The sequence below is a fragment of the Gadus chalcogrammus genome, chromosome 7 (genome assembly GCF_026213295.1).
Source record: "Gadus chalcogrammus isolate NIFS_2021 chromosome 7, NIFS_Gcha_1.0, whole genome shotgun sequence".
NCBI lineage: Eukaryota > Metazoa > Chordata > Actinopteri > Gadiformes > Gadidae > Gadus > Gadus chalcogrammus.
Genome location: NC_079418.1, coordinates 22,690,316 through 22,713,715, shown reverse-complemented (window position 1 = coordinate 22,713,715; position 23,400 = coordinate 22,690,316). Strand labels below are relative to the sequence as shown.

Genomic DNA, 23,400 nt, shown 5'->3' with positions numbered 1-23,400 from the left:
CAGGCTAAAAGTCCCTTGTGCAGGGCGAACTCAAATCGCCGGCAGAATGGGCGGGGCTACCCAGCCTATGAGTAGCCGGTTCTGGTACTACAGGAACAGCTTGTTCTTCTTGGCTGTCATGTCACAATGCGCTCCGCAACACGGTGATTCTTTATTAGGTCCATGTTTGCCCTGCGCCATTGAGCACTTTTCATAGGAATGAATGGGTACCATTTTTTAATCAGCGTCCCTTTCTTTAATAGGTCCATTGGTGATACCCCCCACCCAACCCCTCATCCACCTTCCTCCAGTGATTGAACTTTTCTCCCCTCCAGCGACCCTGGACCAAGGGACCCTTCTTTAATAGGTCCATGCCCTGGACCGCCAACAGCCTTCCTCCCGCCACTCAATATTTGCACTAGACTCTTCTTTTGTACTACTTTCCATACTGTTAAATAATATCTTACCTATAGTGTGATATCATGTTCATAGTCTTCTGTACATATTTGAACGTATCCATCACCACTGTTCTGTTCATATAACTTATTTATTTATTTACATATTTCAGCATACATGTACTTACTCTGCCCTTTACAGCCTTAATGTGCACCTCTAGTGAGATACGAAAATGCACACACTCGAATAGAGTGTGTTCGTCTTTGTGTGTGTCAGTACATCCAGACTAGATTACATTAGATGTAGTCCACGTTTTTATACTGACACTCATTTTATCATATTTCCGGCAAATCCCTAGGTAGATGATTTCCAAGATCATTATCGGCCACTGCAATGGCATTACGAAACCACCATGAAAAGATAATGAAATCTGAGGAAGTATGGCCCATCCGGTTTGCTATTGGTGGATTGTTCGAGAACAGCTGAAGAATCGGCGTCTGATTGGTTGCTTGGCCTGATATAGAAGCCTTAACGCGCATAAGACAGTCTTTCTCTTTCAGGCGAGGACAAGCCGGCCTTTCCATTGCGCAACAAGAACATCTCATCAACCTCGCGTCAAATACAAAGTAAGAATTGATTCTCAAATCCACCGGTTATGTACGATTACGTTTACTCCTAATGTTAAGCAATTTAAATATCTAGGGATCGATTCCCTCTATCGAAAATGTAATTAATTCGTCCACATGCTAGCATGTAGCATAGCTTGACTAGGCCTTTGTTGGAACATGGTTATCTACTTCGCGTTTTTAACACTAACCTTCTCAGGTAATCGTCAGTATCTGTTGTATAATCTGGTTCGCTGTGACATAACACGACGCATTTATCGAATGTTGCATCGTCGTTATTGCCCTTAAAGGATTGCGCATGTGTGCTGTCGAGTGGGGGTTCCTTCAGAATGTTCTAGAACAAGGCTCCAGTCACATGGTCGACGCGTACAACGTCGTAAATCATCGTGGAAAAATGATATGGATTTTGTATAAAGTAAAATACTCTGGAATTTTACAATTATTAAAATTACTGCGCAATGGTTACGTTATTTCGGTTTATTCTAAAATCTACTCTGTCAAATCAGCGATAATCTCGCTGTAACTGTTAAATTTACTCCATAATCTAATAATGGTTTATGCGAATTGGCAGTCGACTAAATAAATCGGCGCATGATGAAATCATGTTCTTTTTTCGAACATCATTTCGGCGTTTCCTGTGCCCTTACAGGCGGTTAGGTCGTGACTCATACATGGCCGTTGACTAACCAGTGATGGCCATTTTGTCCGAATGTGTTAACATAACGATTTCGTTTTTACCCCTTGTCTATGACTATCACGGCAGTTTATTGCATCGCTCTTCTGTTAAAATTCTTTATTGGACGACGGCTTTTTTGATTTCATGTTTATCTAGCCCGGGGACCGTCCCGATCACCTGACTTTACATTCTCTTTCACTACTCTGATCGGTGCAGTTCTCTAGCCGCCCACATCGATATCCTGAATCAATAACTACTAATCAACAAAGGGTCGAGTCTGTATCGACGTTATTTAATATCAAGGAAAGTACTCTTGACTAGAGGTCAAGACTGGACGGTGTTGTGAATGCCAATGGCCCCCAACTATTTTCGGCCGCTGGTGGATTGTAATACTTTTCTGTATTAGTTTAATTAATGTTGTTTTGGGTTTATTCACAGAATGTCCAAGGGACCAGCAGTCGGGATCGATCTCGGGACCACCTACTCCTGTGTAGGTGTGTTCCAGCATGGCAAAGTGGAGATCATTGCCAACGACCAGGGTAACAGGACCACTCCCAGCTACGTGGCCTTTACCGATTCTGAGAGGCTCATCGGAGATGCTGCCAAGAATCAGGTTGCCATGAACCCAACAAACACAGTTTTCGGTAAGATTATGGAATTTTGGTTCACGCTGAACGGACATCTTTAAATGTATTGATATGGAAGGTGGTGTTGAGCATTCAGCCTTGTCTGTTGAAAGGGTGTGTGCTCAATGACTCAACTAGTTGGTTATCTTATCAGTTTAGGAAGTATACAGAATTATATTGCTTGTTAAAGACTATTTGGTTCAATTCAACATTGAGAAGCAACCATATAGATAAGTTCACTTGCACAACAGTCCTTTAGGTACTAAAGTAGCTACTTTGGTATTGCATTATTCCACTTAATCATTTGTTTTCTGTGCTTCGTGCAATCAGGGCTAATGGGGTGAGAGAACGGGTCATTTTTCTTTCAAAGTGCTTGTTAAGCTAAGCATATATTTATTATTTTGCAGATGCCAAGAGACTGATTGGACGCAGGTTTGATGACGCAGTTGTGCAGTCGGACATGAAGCATTGGCCATTTGAAGTCATCAACGACAACACCCGCCCAAAGGTCCAGGTTGAATACAAGGGCGAGACCAAGTCCTTCTACCCAGAAGAGGTCTCTTCAATGGTGCTGGTTAAGATGAAGGAGATTGCAGAAGCCTACCTCGGAAAGGTATGGGAGGGATTCTTTGTTGGGTACTTCCTTCATTCCATGAGGAAATTTAAGTTATGGTAATAGAATTTGTTAACCAACCAGTCGACTGCTTTCTCCCCAACTTTCAGACTGTAAACAATGCAGTTGTTACTGTGCCTGCCTACTTCAATGACTCCCAGCGCCAAGCCACCAAGGATGCTGGTACCATCTCTGGCCTCAATGTTCTCCGCATCATCAACGAACCAACAGCCGCAGCCATTGCCTACGGCCTGGACAAGAAGGTACGCAAATGTGGATCATATGGTGGTTCTTATTTTTAGACTTGCACCTGGTTCCAAAATAATAATCCTGATCTCATTTTTGTTTGTTCTTGTAGGTTGGAGCTGAGAGGAACGTCCTCATCTTCGATCTCGGTGGCGGTACCTTCGACGTGTCCATCTTGACCATTGAAGATGGTATCTTTGAGGTCAAGTCCACCGCTGGTGACACTCATCTTGGTGGGGAAGATTTCGACAACCGCATGGTGAACCACTTCATCGCAGAGTTCAAGCGCAAGTACAAGAAGGACATCAGTGACAACAAGAGGGCTGTCCGTCGTCTGCGCACCGCTTGCGAGAGGGCAAAGCGCACGCTCTCCTCCAGCACCCAGGCCAGCATCGAGATCGACTCCCTGTACGAGGGAGTCGACTTCTACACCTCCATCACCAGGGCCCGCTTTGAGGAGCTCAATGCTGACCTCTTCCGTGGCACCCTGGACCCAGTCGAGAAGTCTCTCCGTGACGCCAAGATGGACAAGGGTCAGGTCCATGACATCGTCCTGGTTGGTGGTTCCACTCGTATCCCAAAGATCCAGAAGCTGCTGCAGGACTACTTCAATGGAAAGGAGCTCAACAAGAGCATCAACCCTGATGAAGCTGTGGCCTACGGTGCTGGTAAGTGGCAACAGTAACTGTTATAAAATGGATCTTAATGTTGCTATATCCTCAACCTTATCGGGCTCATCCACAAGTTCCAACCAGTTTGCTCTTTCTTCAGCTGTGCAGGCGGCCATCCTCTCTGGGGATAAGTCTGAGAATGTCCAGGATCTGCTCCTTCTCGACGTTACTCCTCTGTCTCTGGGTATTGAGACCGCTGGAGGTGTCATGACTGTCCTGATCAAGCGTAACACCACCATCCCCACCAAGCAGACTCAGACCTTCACCACATACTCTGACAACCAGCCCGGTGTGCTCATCCAGGTAAGAGCTCTTCATTGGTGTGCTGACCAACATACTTCGCTGTGATGAAGTTACTCCTAACATTCGCAGTTTGCACCTGAGGTTTAAAAACCAAAGATGGCTTTTCAGCCCTTCCTTGGATGTCTGAGCGAAGTGTGGTCCGATTTAATGTAGGCTTCAAGTGCAGATCTGAAGCAATGATCATTTTACTAACCAAACCATTCTTTATAGGTGTACGAAGGCGAGCGTGCCATGACGAGGGACAACAACCTTCTGGGCAAGTTTGAGCTGACGGGCATCCCTCCCGCTCCTCGTGGTGTTCCTCAGATTGAGGTCACGTTCGACATTGATGCCAACGGTATCATGAATGTGTCCGCTGCTGACAAGAGCACTGGCAAGGAGAACAAGATCACCATCACCAACGATAAGGGTAGGTTTTGCCTATATCTGGTTGTCTTTAAGTATTATAACTAGTGTCTTGAAATGGTACTAAACGTTTACCCATACCACCCCAGGTCGCCTCAGCAAGGAAGACATTGAGCGCATGGTGCAGGATGCCGAGAAATACAAGAACGAAGATGATGTCCAACGTGACAAGGTCTCCTCCAAGAACTCTCTGGAGTCGTACGCCTTCAACATGAAGTCCACCGTGGAGGATGAGAAGCTTACCGGCAAGATCAGCGACGAGGACAAGCAGAAGATCATGGAGAAGTGCAACGAAGTCATCAGCTGGCTAGACAAGAACCAGGTAAAGGAAATGGCATGTTAAGTCAAGGCTTCTGGCTTGTTTTTAGGAACTCTGGCTAACCACACATCTTTGTACATTTCAGACTGCCGAGAAGGAAGAGTATGAGCACCAGCAGAAGGAGCTGGAGAAGGTCTGCAACCCCATCGTCACCAAGCTGTACCAGGGTGCTGGTGGTATGCCCGGTGGAATGCCCGACGGTATGCCCGGTGGCTTCCCCGGTGCTGGCGGTGCTGCCCCAGGCGGCGGTGGCTCATCTGGCCCCACCATTGAAGAGGTCGACTAAACATCGAACCCAGCAACTAGTGAAGAGATCACTAAAGTGTAACCCTCAATGCTTGAGTCTTGCCATCATTTGAGTTGTTGAGTGTCATCTAAATAAAAAAAATAGGGTTCAAGGGATCACATTTGTATTTGTACTGTTAGTTTGCCTCACTACAGGGATCAAATTTGTTTAAAGAAGTTGCCAATTCCCCACAAATATTTTGTATACCAGTTTTCGCAATGACACAATAAATCTTGAAACCCTAAACTTTGTAATCATGTTTTGACTTGCATCATTGAACAAACTGCCAGTGTATGAACCTGTGGGACAGTTAGAGTAAAGATAAATAACATGAGGGTTGACGACTTTTGACTTCTGTGCCACAACATTTAAATGAGCTATACTCACCCAAGGTGACCTTGGGTGTCTTGAAAGGCGCCTCTAAATTAAATGTATTATTATACTCGGCCACATTTGGTGTTGTACAATGGCGACACCTATTGTGACATACCATGTCTTGCGCATGCGCCTTGAGTTTGCATTTTGGTTTCCATGGAGGCAGAGTTGTCGCTGCTGTGTAAATGTAGGAAGGAGAGGTGGGTGAGTAATGTGTTTAAATTAAACGGGAACCGTTTATTTGACATGGGGTTATCGTCTAGATATTTCTACATGAATACACGGAATGGGCATTTCTGTTTACCAAACTGCTCAAGCTGATACTAATGACAATTGTTATGTCTGTAACCTAGTTGCACTAGTTGATCCTTGAACATGGTTGGAATTGGGGATGTTGACATGTCCGGTAGGCTATTCATTGGATACAACGTCAAATGAAACGCAGGTCTACACATCAGCAGAAAGTGGGCAACGCTGTTAACTAACTCCATCCCCTCATTTTGTAAACCTGCAACATGTTATTTATTTGTGCATAGGAATCTGACCTAAAATCACAGATCGATGAGATGTAAACAAATACACGATGGAAATGTTCCCGAAGGGAGAGAAAATGAGAATGCTGCAAAAAGAACCATCGAAACCACCTTCAACGCAATCTCCGCCAAACTCTGACACGGAGAGCCTGGTCCAGGGTAGGGCCTGCCACCGACCAGCAGTGCACCACGGTGAAGCTCGCACGGTGCGATGCATGGATATTGGGGACAGCCTTGAGGCTGAAACGGGAGAAAGATCGGAGGTGCACCAGGGTGGAGGGAGAAGCCTCGAGAGCTCTACTGATCGGTTTGAAGTGAGGAGTTCAACACCTTTCCCCACCAGAGATCAAGATGCCTATCATGAAATTGGTGGAACACAAGCTACAGGGTAATTTTGTTTAATAATTAAATTTATGTATATGCATCACCATTCTCATTGATAATCACAACTATAACTTATCGGGGTACTACTGTATTAGGAAGGAACATTTCAGGCGCCGATTCGCGTGCTCGCTTGGCTGCTTGTTATGTGTAGACGACCTGTGTAGTTCAGACACTAGATGGCGTTACAGGGTCGTTAACGGAGGGAACACCTATATTTCTTGAAATGCATTTCTGAAAATGCAGAAGTACCTGCATGTACTTCTGCATTTTCAGACCGGTTCTACGACCGCCTACATGCTTAATTTCTTTCATTCTTTTCTCGAAAGAATGAAAAATACACATTGTTGTGATGAACTGAGTGACCATAAGAGTCCAAAGATATGACTACAAATCGAGCCAATGAAAATATTCGTATTGAGATAGATGGACCGAGTCACTATTCGTCACTCCACATCAATACTATTCTTACAATTTTATGTTGGGATTTTGTGACGATTCTTTATTCAAGCAACCTATTGCATTCGAAGGCCATTATTTTCTAGTGATACATAAAACATTGAAAAGTAATTATGCTGCTTGTGTGCAACACAAAAGGCAGAATCTCCACCATCAGAAACCCTTTTACTTCCAAACAGTGCATATCATAAAAGAAAGATAGCCCTCATTGATCCCCCGACAATGCGACAATGTCACTCATTTAATGAGATGGGAGCGCTGACAGTTTGCAGTTGTAAGAATGGTCTAATTCAGTGCTTTTAGTATAACTGCTTTCATTTAAGGGGTATTAGATCTGGGTTTTGTTTGGACAGGATCACAATAAGTGGTCACTCTTTAGTCCATTAACAAGGATCATCGTCATTACAAAGAACATCTCTCCCCCTCTCTGTGTCTGTTTTTCCCTCTCAGTCTGAATGGGTCCGACATAGGAATCCATGACACCGACTCATCCGCCCCCGCCCCCCCGTTAATTCAATCAAACAGTTGGCTCTATTTTCCGCTCCCCAGCCACCGTCATCTATTATGTTTTTCTATGAATAATATTTGAAAAAACAGCAACAAAAAAAAACTAGCGCCTCTTCATTTTTTACGGCATTAACCTGTGGAGATTGGTCATCACTAGAGTGAGTTTGCATTCATTTTTCGAGTGCATTGTTTCAGTAGAAATATGACCATGACATATTCCCACAAAAGACTCCATTCGAGGCGCTATCCCTTTCCCCATCGTCACAGTCTCACCGTCCCTTCTTCCCCAGCAGCCCCATCAAAGCAGGTGAGCCCCTTTTCCACACAATAGTTTCCGTTTCCGTGTAGTTTGCAAGCCCAACGGCCACTCCTCATTCAAGCCAAAGGATTTCTTATTCAAGCAACGCTTTTCATCTCCCTCTCCGTATCATATTTTCCCCCTTTCTCATTTCCCTCGAGAAGGCTACGGAAAAGAAAATGGTTGAGTGTATTCCCCATAACCTATTTTTCAATTTGCCCCGCTCCTTTGCTTGTTTTTGTTGTTGGTCACAATATCATGTGTCCTTTTTATATGTGGGTATCTGTACGGTGGGTGAGGGATAATAGACCGCTGTATTTTGCCAATGTTTAGGGCATTGGTTGCCCCAGCTGCTGTGCTTGCCAATAATGCATTCTCCCACTTGTTTGAATCTGATCATTAGCGGGCCATCCCTTACTCTTTTGGCCTTATAGAAGTGAAGGGCCCTACACCTCGACAACTCCCGCCTCTGGCATCGCGGCTCCCCTCGTCCTCCCAGCAAGCACAACAAAGAGGCACTCTTCTATTTATTTTAATGAGATCTTTTCATCACCATCAGAAGGAGCATTTTAGCCCATCATTTTCGAGCCATCTCATAAGCTGAAAATTGCCGTTTGTGAGCCATTTTCCCCGCTACCAGTACTCAAACATGCTCTCATTAGTGAGCCCGGAGGTGAAATTACTTAAATTATATCTAAATACAGCCCCATAGACACCACCACTCCCCGTCTGTTTCGATTTCACAGGGCTGCTTTTATTCTTGGGACGAGATGCAGCCGTCTTTGTTTGAGCGCATCATCGATCCAATAACGGTGTAATGGCTCTTGTCCTTTTGACCCAGACCCCTCGGTACCGGCCTGCTGCGCATTGGTTCCTAGTCGTGTGTCGGATACACCTAACTTCTGCATTTCTGTAAATCCTGCTGTCTGCAAACATAACTAGATTGGAAAAAAATGTAGGACTATCTCAGACGTAGAAGCCCAGACTATCTCCTTTTGATCTTGTCAAATGTTCTTACACTTTCCTGTCGGTTTTCCCAGAGGTAAGAGGCAGAGCATGACCTAGCCATCCTCTTGACGTCCCTATCGGTTTGCTTTTGCTCCATTTGTAGGCTCCTCCGAGACCTGCCCTCTGATGCCTACTCGGACCTGCGCTACGACCCCGACTGGCGCTCCAATCTCGAGGCATCGGAGCGCTTCAGCGACAGCCCCCTGCACCAAGAGGAGCATCGGCCACATCGGCCGGGCTCCCCACGGAGGTCTGGGGGTACGGGAGAAGAGCTGGTCATAAAAGGAGGCTACGAGTACGTCGTCACCTCCAGTCCCTCTCTTCCCCCCGGCCCACCGAGCGTGGCCCAGGAGGAAGCCCAAGGGTCCTACCATCTGCACCCTCAGCCCAGCCCGGCCACCGGAGGCGTATCTGGCAACCCAGGCCATCCCAGATCCAGAGTCCTCCTTCTCCCTGTAGCGCACCAGACTCTTGGGAAGGGAGACGCGGCCGTCCAACGGGAGTGTAGCCACAGGGACACCGGGGAGTACCGCAAAGTCCCTGCTCAGCCGAGACAGAACGTGCCGGAAACACAAGAGGCGGCGGCGGTCGGGAAACTGTACAAGAATACTTCAAAATATAAGAGTCCTCTTCTGGCGAACAGAAATCTTGAAGGCACGAGAGAGGACATTGTCGAGCGCAACAAAATCACCCTTGGGCGAAACACATCCAAATATGGCTCCTATCTAAAGGCTCACACTCACAAGCAGGAAACAGACGATATGACGGTATGTGAAGAATGAAAATAACAAAAAACAGTGTTGTCCTTCTTTCTATTTTATTCCTGCTTCAAGGTTCAACACCATGATTGAAATGTGGTAACAAGAGGAGATATATCTCACATCCTGTCTACTCTTCCCTCTTTCCTCTCACTCTGCGGGTTGCAGTTACAAATACAGCCACAAGGAGCCACACTAGCCTAGTTTCATAGGTTATGGCTTCTAGGTTATGGGGGCCAGTAGCTTGAATTCACACAGTGTTTCGTACCTTTACGATTGGGTCGAGCTCCGGTGGAGCTTTACACATCTTCTCCCCTCGGTTCGCGGGACAATATTGCAGATTTGAGTTGGAAAGGTTTTTTCCTTTTATTCTGTAATTTATTGACTGATCTTTCGGATTGGCATCCTGTAGAGATGGAGTCATAATAACAAAGTACAGCTTTAAGCGTCACTTAAGTATGGTTCCTAAATAGGCTTCAGTGATTCCAAGAATGGAAGAATTAACATGGTCCTGACTCTGACAAGCTCAACATTACCAGTGGTTAGGGGTGCAAAAAATATATATGCACAAACAAATGGTACTGTGTGGAACAAATTCTAAATGTTCACCCAATTAGCCCACTGTAGTAGACAGTAAACATTTATTTATTATAGTAATTAATTATTCAGTGCGGATAAAGGGAATAGAATATCTGCTCACAGGTTTGGTTTAGTAGTGGTCTGTAGTCCAGGTTGTTGGAGATGTTTGTATGTGAATGGCAACTATCACAGTGAATCATTGCAACCATTTCCTGTTTTATCCTGACATAGACCCTTCAAATTCGAAAAGTAAGTTGCTGGTCTAGTTGATCTCGTCAGTCCTTATTTGTAGTCCTGCAAGGCATGTTTTTTAGGTGTTTATCCTATATGGCCGACTTGGAGAATTGCAGTTGATTGTGGGCAAGCCATGCGCCGAAACCTTTCTTTCTATGTATTTTCATGTGAAAGCTTTGCCTTATCTCAGCGGCAGAGCACTTCAGCGTCTATCCTTTGGAGTCGTCCAACATTGACATGGGCCTAACCGATTGATTCCACATCAGCCAAGCATATTCTCATTTATTCTGTATTATGAGCCCCCCGTTATACCTTTTCATGTTGAGACGACCCAGACAACGAGAAGCCCAGGCAATATCCTTTCCTACGCTCCGACCGGGGCCGGGAAATGCATTAAGGGAAAGGAGCCAGGTCACTTTCCATTGCCCCTGCCCCTCCACAATGTCAAGGCGGGGGGGGGGGGGGGGGGGGGGGGGGGGGGGGGGGGGGGGGCTATAGACTATACAGTGCCTATTATTTAGTTGATGTGTACAACAACATCAGAGAAGCCCTGCTACCAATAGGCTCTTAGGTATCCCTGCACCTGGCACAGTGGCATAATTGGCCGTGATGTCCCACATTCCCCATTTGCCGGTGCATGCGACGACTGCTTGTTGGCTATAATACCCCCCCATAGCCCATCCCCCCCCCCCCCCCCCCCCCCCCAACTCTGTTCACCCATCTGAGCCCCGACCCAGTACAACGTCTCATATCATCCCCATTTACATAGTCAAGAGCAGTTAGCTTTGTGCAACGGTAAATGGAGCCTCCCGAGTCCTTTTGCTCTCCTGAAGCCTTGTGTTTTGTCATTTCCCTTTGAATTCGCTTATTAGTTCCCATACACAAGATTTGTCTCACTTAATGGGGGGGACATGGCATAGAAGCACAGGGCATCCATTTGCATTTGTTTATCTTCCCCATTTGGACATAAGGTTAAGGACAAAACATGGAGTGATAGCTAAATATTATGGTGTAGCAGAACAGTTAATTGAGATCGGAACACTGGTATCGCTATTGAACGTCGCCTATTGTTGGCCATCTTAAACATGCATTATAAATGTGTAGTATTTGCTTATACTTTAGTATTAGTATTATTCTTGAACAAGATTGCCTTTCAAAGGCGATAACTAGCTAGCACAAGAAAAACCACAACCAACCATTTATTGGTTTAGTTTTTGTAGTTTTTGAGGTTCAATCACATATAGGCCACATCTAAATTATAATATTTTTCGATAAGATTTCCATCTGTGTACCAGTGCCTGTGAATGAGGTCCTCTGTGGCCAAAAACCCACATATGTGCCACAAAGAAATAAAATGACAATGATAATGATCAAAGAGATGTCGTTTTTGCATCATTATGTGTAAAAGAAAAGGATAACGCAAAATTGTAAGATATTAAAATGCCTGTGTACTGTGCCTGGGTCCAACATACAGGGGCACATCACGTTAGCTCACTAGTCGGGCATGTGATCAGTTCCTTTAAAAAAATGGCGACCATCGGGCCCAAATCGCATCAATTATGGCTAATCCTCGGCAGCTCTGTTCAGCACAATGCCTCGTCGCCGATGGCTTTCTTTTGAATCCCGCTTTGTCATTTTTTTCTTCCCTATTTTTTTTTAACAGGACTTCGGGAAGTAACTTGCGACAATTAGCTGTGTTATTACATGCGCACAATATCCTAATGCCGCAAATGCTTAGAAAGACCAAGTGGAGTGAGTGGCGGGAGCGATGATTGGCCAGGGGGGGAGGGGGGGTGCGGGGGTCAGCCGCTCCTTTGATAAAGACAGAAGTATCAGATCAATCTTGTGCTATTGCACTCAGCCCTCCGAGGCCCCCGCTCCTTTTGCAGGGCCATCACTTCAAAGCCAAGGGAGCATAATGTACAATCTTTTAATAGCTTTAGACCAAAGCATTCGTTGGGAGGCTCATGTGCCACTGTATACCCTACCTCAGTCTAAACACCTAATCAAGATTACCTGGGCCCGCAACAATGGAAGCTAAATGCAATTCAAGATCTGCGGATCCTTTGAAGTCATCATTGGGAAAAAAAAGCAGATGTTTCCCTGGGTACAGGAGGTAATACGGCGAGCTGAAATTGCCGGACTTTGTTGTGACATCGTATTGCTGAGAGGCAATTACGGGCCTTCCAATTTATCCGAAAAGATATTACACAGCTTACCATGCTCGGAAAGTAATATGGGCCAGAACCTTTAGCCCAACTGATTGGGATTCTTCGTAATGGGCAGCAAAAGGCAACAGCATGGTGGATAGGCAGAGGTCTTAACTCAAGTGCATGTGTGTGTGGCTGTGTTTGTGTGGGTGGTGTGTTTGTGTGCCCTGTCGGACAGAAAGTCCTAACACCTGTTACTGGTCTCCCAACTGAGACACTATCAACAGCAGCTGTGGTCATGGCTTGGGACCAATCATTCAAACAAATCGTTGAAAGTCTCCAATTCTTGCGAGAAACCAAATTCCCTCATCAGAACTACAATTTTATTTAGCTCTACAGCTTATTTTTTTGTGTGCCAACTAATACCTGAGAAATACAACTCCACAACAGAGTTGTACATGTTTTGCACATCAGGTACATTTAGTATCTTCTGCTTATTTCCATAGGGTCGACGCCTATAGCCGTGTCTGACAAGACGAGGCCCCATAAGCTTGTCACGTAAAAAAAAACCCAAACAACTCACGACTCCGCTGGCCTTTGAAGCCATTAGACGCAATGACGTGGCAAACACGTGTATTGATGGCTACATAACTACCGCACCCACTCCGCCTGCACTGACCTTCACCTATTGAAGCGCACGGAATTAGCTGCATTCAGCGCAGAAGTCCTCTGTCCGTCAATACCATCGATCCACTCAGATTGTCCTTAGCCGTAGGAGGGGGGGAGGCGTCGAGCTAACTAAATGATTTTCATTACAGCGTTAACACAGGATATTTCCCTGTCGCAAATGGGTACGTCGGGGACCACTGACACAGTGCATTGATCTCATAATACGCAGTGGTTGGAGGAGATGAGAGTTTAAGTAGCAAATGAGCTGCGAGTGAGCACACCTAGGTGAAGGCCTTCCCTGCCGTGGGTGTAGTAGATGATTACGTCAGCCCTGGGGGATGAGTGCTGTAGCGGTTGTTGTGTGGTGCAATAATTGCATTGTATGATTCTGTGGTCACATCCTCCTCAATCAGTTTCAGTGTTGAATACTTACTGTGGCCCAGACCTAGGTCACACTTTTTTCACCTTTTATATTACTCGAAATGAATACATTCATTTGGCCAGGGGTTCAGCAAACTGGTCGTGTTGTGACCTACCTAGGAGGTATTTTTGGACCAGGGCTCTCCAAATATTTATGACCGAGAGATAAGCCTTATATTCTTCATGTCAAAAAAGTGAGATTATTAAAGTCGCAATTTGAAAGATTTAAACTAGCTCGTAGCTACCTGGACATATCTGTAGTCATTACTGATCCATATCGATTTGAATAATTTTCAATAAAATCGACTGATATATTCTACAAATAAGAATGCTTGCCAGCCTTTACCTTTGTTTACAAGAAACTTTCTATTGATACTCCAAAAGCCCATCCCACTCACTAGCTGCGCCAGTTCGCGTCACACAGTTACAAAGTCCGTTAACATGGACAGAACTCTGTTATTTCGTCTTGCATATTATGACTTTAACATTCTCAATGTGTATTTCACTATAATTCACTAGGTGTATCATCATTCAGTTTCACTGTTCATTCCGATCCTGTTGCCTACAGAGATGACTTTCATTCATCCTCTATTCACTTTTTTGATTCGGCAAGAGGTGGGAGGAGGAAGAGGAGGAAGAGGAGGAGGAGGAGGAAGAGGTCATCTGGCATGGAGCCGAGTGCACAGTGGAGGAAGGTTTGGACCAGGATCTAAGGTGGCTCCAGAAAACACAGCAGCTGAAGGTACCAGAATTTCTCACACACACACACACACACACACACACACACACACACACACACACACACACACACACACACACACACACACACACACACACACACACTCTTTATTTTTTTGTGTCTGACTTTGTGTGTGTTGGGAGGGGGAGAGCAGGAGAGCATTATTATTTCTTGAGCACTTGAATGGCAGCCCTAACTCTGCCATGAGGACAAATATCAGCACGCATGCAGGCACACCGGAATAAGCAGAGCTTGCGTCTGGTAAATCAGTGGCATTAGATGCAGGGAGGCGCAGGCCAGCGGGGGCTAGCAGGATAATTTGTCCAAATCATGCAAAGAGGAGCGCTAGTCCTGCTCATGTTTCATACAGAATCACACCTATCGACCGCAGCTCGCGTTTGCCCGTCTTTATAGTCGTCTTTTAGGGCCCAGCTTCGGTCTGGCCCTTCTGAAAGGGCTTTTATACATACAAATCAGTGTTCCCTGTTTTCTGACTGTTTTCCGGCAGCAGTGCTTAGGCGTTTGTGAGGGGCATTATGTTGATATGTGTGTGCACAGTGCTCATGTGTGTGTGCATGGTGCTGATGGACGTGTGCACGGGGCTGATGTACGCGTGCACGGTGCTGATGTGTGTGTGCACGTTGCTGATGTGCACGGTGCTGATGTGTGTGTGCACGGTGCTGATGTACGCGTGCACGGTGCTGATGTGTGTGTGCACGTTGCTGATGTGCACGGTGCTGATGTGTGTGTGCACGGTGCTGATGTGCACAGTGCTGATGTGCACGGTGCGGATGTGCATGGTGCTGATGTGTGCTGATGTGCACGGTGCTGATGTACGTGTTTACAGTGCTGATGTGTGTGTGCACGTTGCTGATGTGTGTGTGCACGGTGCTGATGTGTGTGTGCACGGTGCTAATTAGTGTGTGATGAAATTAGTCAAATTATCTTTTTTTTATATATATTTTTTGAATGTCGAAATATAATAAAGATTTTGATGCATCAATAACATGCATCAGTTTTTAAACATTTGATACTCAAAAATATTTAGTTATGTTTAAATGATAGAAATATTCCGGTTTGTGCAACATCCATAGGTATGGGAGGAATTCCGTTTTTCAACCCCCTTTCTGAAATCAATATGCTAAAATAAAAAACAATATCATATGCTTATAGAACACACTTAACAAAATAACATCCAAAATAATTCCTGTTTGGCGTTTTCAGATTATCCGATTATTTCCCTTTTTTTCTTTTGGGTGTTTAAGGAAGATCTCAGAGGAAATGACAAACCCTGCTTAAGTCTCCCCGCTATTGTTCCGTCACTCAGCAGGGACCAATGTTATCCTGATCCTTCTCTTCACCACAGGCCTACCAGTCCTCCAGAAGAGACAGGCCCCAGCAGAAGGGGAACCCCAGCCCCCGGAGACCCACCGGAGCTCCCCGCCCTGGGGCCGCAGACAGGCCCGGGCCCCGGCTCCGCCCCCCCCCTGGTGGCGGTGGCGGTGGCGGTGGTGGTGGTGGTGGCGGTAGCGGTGGTGGTGGCGGTGGTGGCGTTGATGGAGGTGGTGCTCGACCACAGCCTAGCAAGGAACTGATCTTCAAGAACACGCCCCCTGAGGTTTTGCCGCCCATTTCCTCCTCTGGTGACTCCGCCTACTCTCAGACACCGGTGACATCGCCGTCGCCTATGGCCAACGGCACCGGGTCCTTCTCCACCACAGGCGCGCCTCAGGGTCTCCACAAGGCCAGTTACCGGGACCCCCAGACCGTGGTCGGGTACTTTGACGCCCAGTTCCCCGGGGACGTCCGCGCTTTCATGCGACCGCTGCGTGGCACCGGTGGGCGGGGTCTCGTGGCGCTTGGCTACCCCCAACCCCAGAGAGGGTATCCACCGCTGGGCTTCCAGAACAAGACCACCCCAGTGGGAAGCATGCAACGGTAAAACTAAAAAACAGAAGTAATGAGGGCGTGTTGGCTGGTTGTTTACTGTGTGCCTCTAATAAAGCCTCACTCTAATTTTTCACATTCTGCGTCTCAGGGCCCAAGCACCGCAATGGACGCTCTCCCACAACCAGGAGCATTTCCTGATCCATCCTCCCGACGTAGACGAGGACGTCTTCACCCAAGACGGCCGCAGGTGGACGGGAGAGGTGCAGCTCCGGCGCTCGGGCTCCCACCCGATCCTGCCACCCATAGGTGACGACGGGCGGTCGGGTGGGGGGGGGGAGCCCCAGCCACGCTCCGGGTCCGTCAGCCCCCTGAGGAGGAGCTCCGAGCCCCCCTGCCCCAGCGGCTACCTGGCACAGATGGAGAGGCAGAGGCAGCTCAAGGAGAGAGTCGCCTACAAGGTGGGTGTGTGTTTGTGGGTGCACGTGTGTGTGTTTTCGTGTGTGTGTGTGTGTGTGTGTGTGTGTGTGTGTGTGTGTGTGTGTGTGTGTGTGTGTGTGTGTGTGTGTGTGTGTGTGTGTGTGTGTGTGTGTGTGTGTGTGTGTGTGTGTGTGTGTGCATGTATCCGTGCTTCCATGGGCGCAAGATGATGACTTTGTTCTCCCTCCCAAGTAGCCATGGAAACCAGGCACACTAAAGGCCGTAAAATTCCAATGTGTGCAGTAAAATAAACAAGGAGGTTCCATATTGCATCACATAAACAGACGCAAATTAAAACATCACAGTTGACCCCCAAACCCTTACCACCGCAGCCCCCCCAACCCCCCCTGTTTCTTCTCCCTTTAACCCCCACCTACACAAGAGATTGCCCAAATAAATATTCCTTTGAAGCCTTAGCATAATCCTCCTCCTTCTCTCCGGCGCTCCCTGCGCGCCTCCTCTCTGTCTACACGCGCGTTAATCCAACACGAGAGGCCTGTCGTTGACTAAAGGCACAGGAGGGGGAGAGTGGAGGATAGAAAAAACATCATCTTAATTGTCCGGCCGCGGTGAGATACACTTAATCGCCTCGAGACAACGGCGACACGGGATCGCCGCGCTGTGATTGGTGGCCGCTGAAAAGCATTGGACGAGAGGATAAGGTGATTACAAGACGGATAATAGGTTGTCTGTGAAGGCACAGGGACCCTTAACATGCTTATTTGCATCTAATGATTTGTCCCTTGTTTAGTTCTCTGGGTTTTCTGCCCCCTCCCCCCATCTCTCTCCACTACTGTGGTTGGCTCTCTGTCCCCTGGCAGGTGGGCCCTAGAGAGGAAAATGACAAACACGCACACAAACACACACTTCTGTAAAGGAGTCGTGTAGATCTCCCCTCACAAGATGCAAACCGATTAGCAAACTCAGGGGAGCTCATGTGTTTGCTCCCTCGAGAAAAAGGATATTTTCTGTAAGTGTGTGTTCTTTTGTGATTCAAAGAAGGAAAATAGTACATTTTTCAGTATGTGTATTTTCAGTACGCGTGAGTATCTGTCCTAGCTTAGAGGTTTTTATTACGTGTACCCATTACATAACTGTAACTTTGTCTCTCCCTCTGTCAAGTTAGCTATGGCTACTTGACAAGATTACTGGTTTAAAATTCCTAAACCAGCACGGTTCATCATGGCCGGCCATGAAAGGAGACGAGCACGGCTTAAGAGGGTTGTCAAACGAGATGTGTGTGTGTGTGTGAGAGAGAGAGAGAGAGAGAGAGAGAGAGAGAGAGAGAGAGAGAGAGAGAGAGAGAGAGAGAGAGAGAGAGAGAGAGAGAGAGAGAGAGAGAGAGAGAGAGAGAGAGAGAGAGAGAGAGAGAGAGAGAGAGAGAGAGAGAGAGAGAGAGTATGAGTATGAGTATGAGAGAGAGAGAGAGAGAGAGAGAGAGAGAGAGAGAGAGAGAGAGAGAGAGAGAGCAGAGGGGGGCTCCCTGTTGTGTCCATGACCAGCAGCTAATTCTTGGGTGAACTGATCCCCCTTGAGAGTCAGCTAGCCCAATCTGGAATGATTAGCCTCCCTTTGTCTGGGTCAGGCTGTGGATCGCCACCACCCCATGCCCCCCACGCCCGCTGCTGCACACACGCACAAACAACACACACACACACACACACACACACACACACACACACACACACACACACACACACACACACACACTCCTGTTTGACCATCACACACACACACACACACACACACACACACACACACACACACACACACACACACACACACACACACACACACACACACACACACACACACACACACACACACACACACACACACACTCTTGTTTGACCAACACACACACGCGCACACAGACATTACAAGAGACAGGATTCAAATATTTCAGCGATGAAATAGGTCTTTGTTCAAGGGTACAAAAAACATCTCCTGCGCTACGCTGCCAGACTAAATGCACTAAATGTTAAGATTTTCAGCTGGAGAGCCCTGCCAGCCTTAACCCACTGAAAACACGGTTGAGGACATGCCCCAAGCTGGCAAAAATAAAGACTATTAGCTTGCATTGGTAGCCTAGGTCCCTTAGTATTTCCAGAATGGGCTGGTACTTAACGATTTTATCGTTGAAAGCAATTTCCATGTACAGATCAAACACACAGCCTATCTCAAGTAGGAGCACTTCCCTTCTGTCTCTGTTTAAAAACACAACATCAGGGGTATTTTGGATGTCACAAAACACATCAATAGAGCTGTTAAACCATTCCGGCATGATACGTGAATGTTTGTACATGGTCACATTTTCTAGAAATACTTCTTTAACATTGCTGGAAATCAGATCGACAAGACGGTCGTGGCGTGCAATATACAGTCCTTTGTACATAGTACAGCCATTCACAATATGGGCAACGGATTCAAGTTGATGGCCACAGTGCATTATACAGTGTGGATGGTGGTGTGCAGGGTACCATAATGCCAGATTGTATTTGGTAGGTAGCACCTGCAGTCTAGGTCTGGCAGTGAAACAGAGGATTTCCTAACAGCAGCATTTCTGTGCATGGAGTGGGAAGCAGAGTGGTCGGCAAAGTCTAGGCATGCTAGCTTTCCCTGCATTCTAAGTCCAGTCCAGTGTTGTTTGGTCTCTGTTTGTTTTATGTTAAGAAGGAATCTCCTTGCTGTTGTGGTCTGTAGGGTGTGTTGTGCCTCGTTGTGGTATACAGTAGCCTCTGCGGTTACAGGTGGGTCGGTGACAACTGCATCAGATGCCTGTGGTGCTGTGTGGGAGTTGTGTTGTGTCCATTCCAGTTTGACTGTCATTCTGTTGCACAGATCATTTAGGTCCGGCCGGTCCGACCGAACTCCAAAGCCTGCCGCTTGTGTGTCCAGTTTCCCGCTGCTTTTCCTCCCAAAGCCTAGGAAGCTGTCCTGGCCTGCTTTGGCCAGAGGGACCTTCCTCTTCCCGAGGTCTAGCAGGAGGGTAGCTCTGGCAAGCTCTCTGACAGTGGCATCATCATTGTTGAGCATGCTGATGAGGTGCGTCAGCCTGGTAGCAGTGTATACCCATTCCAAGTTTGGGACACCCAGCCCCCCCTCTTTATGTGAGAGGAAGATGAGATCCCGGGTAGAGTGTGAGTTCAGCCCTAGCCATTTTCTGACGGCCTGGACTGTTTTATTGTTCATGTCCCGTAAGACATTATGCTGGATATGGACGTTTGCAAAGAGGTGTTGTACCTTCGTTGTACCAGGGCCACCTCTCTGATAGCGTCCAGTTCCATGACTACAGGGTGTGGGGAGGAATCAATTAGATCGATTCTGTTCTTATAGGCACAACATAGCTCCTGTGCCTGCTCCCCCCACTCACCCGCAATGTTGATGTTATGGCCAAGATAGGTGTATGACTCATGGCGTGTGCACACACACACACACACACACACACACACACACACACACACACACACACACACACACACACACACACACACACACACACACACACACACACACACACACACACACACACACACACACACACACACACACACACACACACACAAACACACACATTTAAAGGAGAGGCGGAAGAAGTGTCCTGTCTTGCCCTGAACCTCAAGGATCCAGTGAAGAAGCACTAATGCACAAATCCTGCACTGATGGGAGCATATAGGTGCAGCTGTAGACATGGGTGTTTTTTGTATTGGAATATGAAATAGTGAAATTTTGCCCCAAAATATAGAGTGAAATAATCTGGATTTATGTGTTGTTGGTTCTGTGTGTTTATATCACAATGTATGTTTGCCTATGTGAGCTGTGCACAGTGTGAGTGTGTTTGTGTTTGTCTGTGTGTGTGTGTGTGTGTGTGTGTGTGTGTGTGTGTGTGTGTGTGTGTGTGTGTGTGTGTGTGTGTGTGTGTGTGTGTGTGTGTGTGTGTGTGTGTGTGTGTGTGTGTGAATATTTGGGTATTTTTGTGTCTGTCTGTGCGCATGTGTGTCTAAGCACTAACTTCCAAAATGGAGCCAAGAGGCGAGATGGCAAAAAATGAGCAGGACAGAGAGTACATGATCAGGTCTTTGTGCTGGAGGGGGGTGGGGGGACCGGGGGTGCTGGTGGTGGTGGTGTGGTTGGGCTGACGGGGTTCACAAAGTGGCTCCATTTTGCCACTGGCTGCAACCATCATTCATCCGTCTGTCATCACTCGACTCCATCAGCCGCCCCGCTGCACTATCACTGGATGTTTCTACAAATAGACTCTTTTAATGGGCCGCTCTAATTTCAGCCCGACAAATCCCAGACAAGAGAAGGAAATGGATTTAAATTGTCCTCCTGTGATAATGGGGGGGAATGCTACTGCTGTAACAGACGGCGCGTGGAAGTTTGGGTTTCTCTTTTAATTCTTCTGCATAAATATTCTCTCTCTCTCTCTCTCTCTCTCTCTCTCTCTCTCTCTCTCTCTCTCTCTCTCTCTCTCTCTCTCTCGCTCTCGCTCTCTCTCTCTCTCTCACACAGGTCTATACTCTAAAGGACTACAGGCAGCTGAGGCAGGTGGTGAACCTGTGCGGCCTGGGTCCTGATAAGGCCAATGAGAAGACAGTAAGCGTTTTAGTTTTCGTAAAGTGCCTAATCAAGACCAGTTGACTTGGGTTTATGATGCAAGGTGTGTTCGTTTTTGGCATGCCTACTGCTGTACGGACACAGAGTATTAAACACAATATCTGTGCACTAGATACTTGAAAAAATATAAAAATCCTAATATTATTAAAGAAAAGGGTCAGAAACAGTTCAAACATGAACACAACAACGAACTAGCAAAACCTTCATAGGTTGTCTTTGTGTATCTTGTGGTATTAAGTATATCTTAACTGCAACAAGTACATTCATCAGCCTCCACACATCTGGAAAGCCTGTAACAAACCTCTTTATGTTACGACTGAGCGCAAGTGCTACTCTGGCCTGTTCTCCTATCTAGCTTGCGCTGTTCAAACACACTCACACACTTGATGATTCAAATTTTTCTATACTGAGCAGACTAGAAACATCACATATTTTGTATGTATGTTTTCCTTCCACCTCACCACTACTCACCCAGACCCCCCGGCGAGCGGTTCATTATGTCGTTGTGGGTCCGGCGGTCGTGTTTTCTCGCTCCCCCGCCGCAAACACTCTCCTCCTCTTTCAGCGCAAAGAATACGATTCACAAAGCAAATGAGAATATGTCCGTGAAGTTAAGTGTGCTTTTGTGCTTTGATGTGCCCTTTGTTAATAACCTCCCCGCTCTCACACACACACACACACACACACACACACACACACACACACACACACACACACACACACACACAGACACACAGACACACAGACACACACACACACACACACACACACACCCCATCTCTGGCATTGTGGGTAGTCTGCGTGTCAGGGCCACTTTGTCGGAGACGGGGGTCCCTGTGCGTCCCTGTGGGGGCCGAGCCTATTAGTGAACGATGTGTGTAAATGTTGATCGGGTCGCTCAATGCCGTACATGCGTTTGTTGTTTTTTTGTTGCGATGGGAAGGGTTGTGGATGAAGGGGGGGGCACGTGGAGAGAAGAGGCTTCTCTCGAACCGGAGAAAATAATAACCTCAAGGGGGGAAGGGGGGGGGGGGGGGGAATGGTTCAGTTAATTAAACCTTGCTTTATAATGTCTCTTTCTCTCTGTCTATTTGTCTCTTTCGCTCACACTTTCTCTTTGTGTGTGTGTGTGTGTGTGTGTGTGTGTGTGTGTGTGTGTGTGTGTGTGTGTGTGACGTGTTTCTATCCCCCCGTCAGGCAGAGAAAACGAGACGACAGAGGCTGTATTCAAATGTGATCCGGGAGCGGAACAAAAAGACGAGCACGGCCCATGTCCTCCCGCCCCGGGACCCGGAAGACCCGGACAAGACGGTTCCCAGGAGGAAGGTGCGATGCTATCCCTCTTTAGCGGGATATTTGTGTGTTGGCAATCGTTTCACGTTGATGTTGTTTGCGTTTTTTTTGGCTGTGCTTTGATAACGCAGTGACGCTACCTTGATTGTTTTCTTACTAAAAACCGGTTACCCCTCTGATTAAATATAAAAAAGGAGAAATGATCTCAAAGCGTCAATCCTATAGCAGGTTGCTATACCTAAAACTCTCTCTCTCTAATGCTATTGCCACCTCTCTCTATCTCTGCCAGGCATTGGAATATGCCAAGAGTATCGCCAAGCCCCACCCAAAGCCTCGACCTAAAAAGCACCAGGACCATGCAGGGGGTGGCCTGCACTGTGACGCCCACCTGGAAGGCCTGGAGCTGGCCCAGCTGGAAGCGCTGGAAGACATGAGGAGACGCCACGAGGAGGAAAAGCGGGCCGTGGCCGCCTTCCAGAAGGGGCGCTTGGTCTGAGGTGCGCCACCACTGTCCTGCCGGTCCAAAACAGAACCACGACTCAGAGGAAGAGACGTCCACATCACCTGACTGTTTACCACCAGTCAGGTGGTAATAAAGGGGTAATAAATACAGCTGCATCACGCCTAGTGCACTGTCAACAACAACAACAGCAACAACAACAACAACAACAACAACAACAACAACAACAACCACCATCACAACAAAAGCCATGAAAAGCAGAAGGATTCCCAGCAGAATGATTAGTACAGACAGATTAGGCCTTTTACTTGTGAAGGCACAAATGCTGGCTGACACAGGAGTTAAGTCTTCGGCAAATGTCCTAGAAACACGGTTTGGTTACATACATTTTCCATACAAAAGTT

The 23,400-nt window shown here is 46.9% G+C and overlaps 2 protein-coding genes and 1 non-coding gene across 3 annotated transcripts; all 3 read left to right on the top strand.

The window, feature by feature from the left end:
• Window positions 1-847: 847 nt before the first annotated feature.
• Window positions 848-5,392, top strand: LOC130385885 (heat shock cognate 70 kDa protein). Its single transcript, XM_056594638.1, has 9 exons — window positions 848-1,001; window positions 2,116-2,321; window positions 2,711-2,916; window positions 3,027-3,179; window positions 3,275-3,830; window positions 3,934-4,136; window positions 4,347-4,545; window positions 4,631-4,863; window positions 4,946-5,392. The coding sequence occupies exons 2-9, from the start codon at window positions 2,117-2,119 to the stop codon at window positions 5,144-5,146; spliced, it is 1,956 nt and encodes a 651-aa protein (XP_056450613.1). The 5' UTR covers window positions 848-1,001; window position 2,116; the 3' UTR covers window positions 5,147-5,392.
• LOC130386786 (small nucleolar RNA SNORD14) lies at window positions 4,173-4,267 on the top strand. Its single transcript, XR_008896228.1, has one exon. It is a non-coding gene; the product is annotated as a small nucleolar RNA SNORD14 (small nucleolar RNA).
• A 99-nt stretch (window positions 5,393-5,491) lies between the features above and the next one.
• Window positions 5,492-23,032, top strand: jhy (junctional cadherin complex regulator). Its single transcript, XM_056594840.1, has 9 exons — window positions 5,492-6,442; window positions 8,811-9,474; window positions 14,131-14,259; window positions 15,623-15,709; window positions 15,836-16,194; window positions 16,295-16,604; window positions 21,139-21,222; window positions 22,441-22,569; window positions 22,826-23,032. Exons 1-9 carry the CDS (start codon window positions 6,105-6,107, stop codon window positions 23,030-23,032), a joined length of 2,307 nt encoding a protein of 768 aa, XP_056450815.1. The 5' UTR covers window positions 5,492-6,104.
• Window positions 23,033-23,400: the final 368 nt, after the last annotated feature.